Here is a 3,646-nt window from a genome sequence, read left to right on the forward strand (position 1 = left end):
TTTTTGTACTCTATTTAGTCATCGACTTTAATGATTTTACCCACTTTAGTCCTCTGTTTAAAATTCTGTTTGTTGCATGTTTTTTTTTGAGGAAGTTTGTTGCATGTTAATAACAAGGTTAACACTAATTTCATTTAGTCCTCAACGAAAAGTCACTTAGGACTAAATTGAGTAAAACCACTATAATTGAGGACTATATTCGGTATTAACTCCTTTATATATAATTGTTAACTATTAACAGATCAGTAGCCTCCATGGAAAATATTTTAGTCAAACAAGACAACTTGAACACATATAAAGTCGCATATAAAAATTTAGTGACATCTAGCTAGCTAGTTAACAATATTACTCTTTTTTTTTTATGGATGACAAGGTAGAGAAACTCACAGTCACCATCTAAAACAAAACTATGTACCGAAAAAAACTACACCCTTGTATAATAACTTGTAAATTAGACAAGAGGGATAAATTCTAAACAACAGACTCGACCGAGAGGGAGCAATATTATTCTTGGTATATGCTTCAAGCATGCATTTGCTTGTTTCTTCAAAAGTCTAATGTGAAGCTGCTTGGATGGCACAAGGAGCCGACATCTTCCGGTAACAGACAAACAAAAGGGCTTTCGTGGTTGTGAATGCCTTCATACGTTGTTATCAAATAATCTAAGTCTTCTGGATCCCTTTCTATTTTCTTCTTAACGTTGCACCCCTCGTTGACGCACTTGTAGTAATGCCTGTTTTTAAATAGTGCCTAATTTTGTTTAGTAATAATAGTTATGGAATTATGGATTTAAAGAGTAGAGACTCTCAAATAATATATATATATATATATATATACACACACTAATTTCTAATTAGGAGAATGACAGAATTGTGAATACTGCACTTTTTTTTTGTAAAAAACTACAATTTTTTGTCAAAATATTTTTTTAATTAGAATGATAAACCCACTCTTAAGTAATAATTCGCAACTACACAAGAAAAGTAAATTAAATTATTAGAAAAAATTATATGTGATGAGTTCGATGAAAAGATGTTTATTGAATACAATGGGCTCCATTGAGAAGTTAAACTCTGGGATTTCTAGGAATAAATTAAAGGAGCTATGGACCGATCTGCTTTTTTAAAAGGTTTTATTTATGTCGTCTCAGTCCAATAGTAAAACAATATAATAATATTTTTTAAGAATCTCAAATAAAGTAGATAAGGAAATCATATTCAAGCATTTGATGAATATCGACACCTCAAATAAAATATTATAAATTAAGAATTCACACACAAGCTTGCAAGCACTGCACATATGTATGCTAATATTCTTGTGACAAAGAAACTTTTATAGTTCAATAAATATACAAACTTTTTCTCTTATGTGACGTGTAAAAATAATATATATAAAAAAAAGTTATGTAGTGAAGTTTATCCTATAATTTGAAAAGGTTGACTAAATAAGTAGCACAAACAATATGATAGTAGCTTCATGTATGTATAACGTTCTATTTTAATAAATGTTATTTTTACGCATAACATTATAGTATTCAGAGAACATGATTATAGTTTGGCAAAAACTGAGTAAACAAGCTGTACTGGTCATGATATTAAAAAGTATAACGTTATTTTTAATAGGTGACATTTTTATGCGTAACTGCTACTACAAAACTTAATATTTTTTTAAAGAGAAAACCTAATATTCTTAGTCATTGGAAAGTAAGCAGAAACCTAGAGTTTGCAATTGAGAATTGACTTTTTTAATCACTTTGAGAATTTTTTTTTTTAAAATGCCTATAACCATTTCCAACTACTATTTGAAAGTGGTCAGTGTGCACCAAAAAAAATTTCAGAAAATTTGGATGGTTTGACTGATCAAGACAACAGGTACGTAGTTCTTGGCAATTTGTGATAGAAAAATTTATTTAAAAAATTAAAAAGAAAAAAAAAAACCATGGTTGCCAACAAATTTATATTGCCAACAATATAACAATATATTAAAGACTTTGTAGTCTAATGGCACCCAATGTCTTGGTTTACGTTCTCAGATAGGAGTGGGTTTGAGCACCAATGGTATATTATTTCAATTTTTTTAAATGGTACTTTACTATTTATTTATATCTGTATTTACCTGGGATTGGTGTTACTCTTGACCATCTTCTTCCCATACTTCCTCCATTTATATCCATCATCCAACACCGGAAGCTCTGTCTTTGTTCGGAAAGCAATCGTCTGTTCCTCCTTATTAACCTTTAACTTCCTTCTCATCTCATTACTGCTATACCCTCTGCCCCATCAACATACATAATATAATATAAAAATACTAAAACAATTCTAAGGTGGCAAACATATTATATACTATCATGTATACCCTACATAGTTGCAACAAATATTATTAGTAATAATGATTTATATATGATCATAATACAATCCTATTTTACTAATTGCGATTGATCAATAATCGTCATATGGTCATATTATAGTGAGTATGATTGATAGTTATGGTGACCCATAGAAGTTCTTTTTTTTTTTTTTTTTGGAAAAAACCCATAGAAGTTTTCTAAGCATAGTTATTAACATGACAGGAGTAACGTAACCTAACGTACCCTAACTAAGTTGGTTGGACAATTGATTTCATGTATGAGTCGCTGGTTCAACTCTTGTGGTCTTTTAAGGCCACAAGACAAGTTTCACTCAGTGTATACATTCAGATAGTGTTAATTTTTTCCATAAATCAAAAGTTAATAAGATGACAAAAGTTGACAAGTGTACTAACATCATTTGCGAGTGAGGGCTGCTCGTCGGCGGCATTCCATCAAAGGAACTGCACGAGCTTCCGGTAGTCGTGGTGGTGGTGCAACTCCTTTCCTGCGTAACTACGGCGGCAGCCGGCGGCGACCCAAAGCTGTGACCGGTACTATTAGGCGGCGCCGGAGCCGGAGATTCGTCGTTGAGGAAGTGATTAACGTACGAAATATAGCTCGAAACCTCGGAAATTGGATAATAATGACGATGATAATCTTCAATTATACTAGGAAGATTATCAAAAGAATCATGATTGAAGGTGGGGTGATCTTTTGATGGAGGATTAATGTTTGCTTGGAGAAAATCTGAGCCGGACATCATTGTTTTTTTTTTTTTTTCGAATTGAAGAATCTAGCCGGCCAGCAGCCAGAAGACTAAGGGAAGACTTTCTGGGAATAAAAACGCGACCGATACTTACATATATATTATAGAAATATATACACAGATATATATAATGGCGGCCCAGTATTCACACATATATAGTTGTCGTTTTCTAGAACAGCTTCCTCAGAAACTTCAAAGCATAATCCATGGACCTGCAGTAGCCTACGTCATTCGATTGCGTCATCCCCGTGACGTAGGCAGCTGGCCTGGCTTTAATTTTTTTTTTTAAATAAAAATTGTGCAACCTTTCTCTTTTATTAGCGTCGTTTTACACCTTTTTTTCTTCCCCTTTTCCTTTTATTGGTTAGGTTGTCGTGTGACAAAGATGGAATATGTGGGTTTATAATATTATCTTATTTAAAGTTATTAGTTATTATATTATTATGGTACAATCTTATTTGAATTTATCTTTCTGTTTTACATCTAGTGTGAAGCATGCCCTTGTGATGATATTCAAAATTATGCTCGTACGG

General features: G+C 32.3%; 1 protein-coding gene across 1 annotated transcript; it reads right to left on the reverse strand.

The window, feature by feature from the left end:
• Positions 1 to 246: 246 nt before the first annotated feature.
• On the reverse strand, positions 247 to 3,284 carry LOC116022157 (probable WRKY transcription factor 45). Its single transcript, XM_031262749.1, has 3 exons — positions 2,761 to 3,284; positions 2,116 to 2,271; positions 247 to 733 (listed from the first exon to the last, which is right to left on the reverse strand). The coding sequence occupies exons 1-3, from the start codon at positions 3,108 to 3,110 to the stop codon at positions 547 to 549; spliced, it is 693 nt and encodes a 230-aa protein (XP_031118609.1). The 5' UTR covers positions 3,111 to 3,284; the 3' UTR covers positions 247 to 546.
• Between the last annotated feature and the right edge of the window lie 362 nt (positions 3,285 to 3,646).

This window comes from Ipomoea triloba, chromosome 6, assembly GCF_003576645.1.
Source record: "Ipomoea triloba cultivar NCNSP0323 chromosome 6, ASM357664v1".
NCBI lineage: Eukaryota > Viridiplantae > Streptophyta > Magnoliopsida > Solanales > Convolvulaceae > Ipomoea > Ipomoea triloba.

Bases quoted from the DNA above. Each gene is read 5' to 3' on its own strand.
- LOC116022157 (XM_031262749.1), bottom strand. From the start codon at position 3,110: ATGATGTCCGGCTCAGATTTTCTCCAAGCAAACATTAATCCTCCATCA. The intron at 2,272-2,760 runs GTTAGTACACTT...TTGATGGGGCAG, and splicing joins AGCCCTCACTCGCAAATGAT to AGGGTATAGCAGTAATGAGA. The intron at 734-2,115 runs GTAAATACAGAT...ATTTAAAAACAG, and splicing joins AAGAGTAACACCAATCCCAG to GCATTACTACAAGTGCGTCA.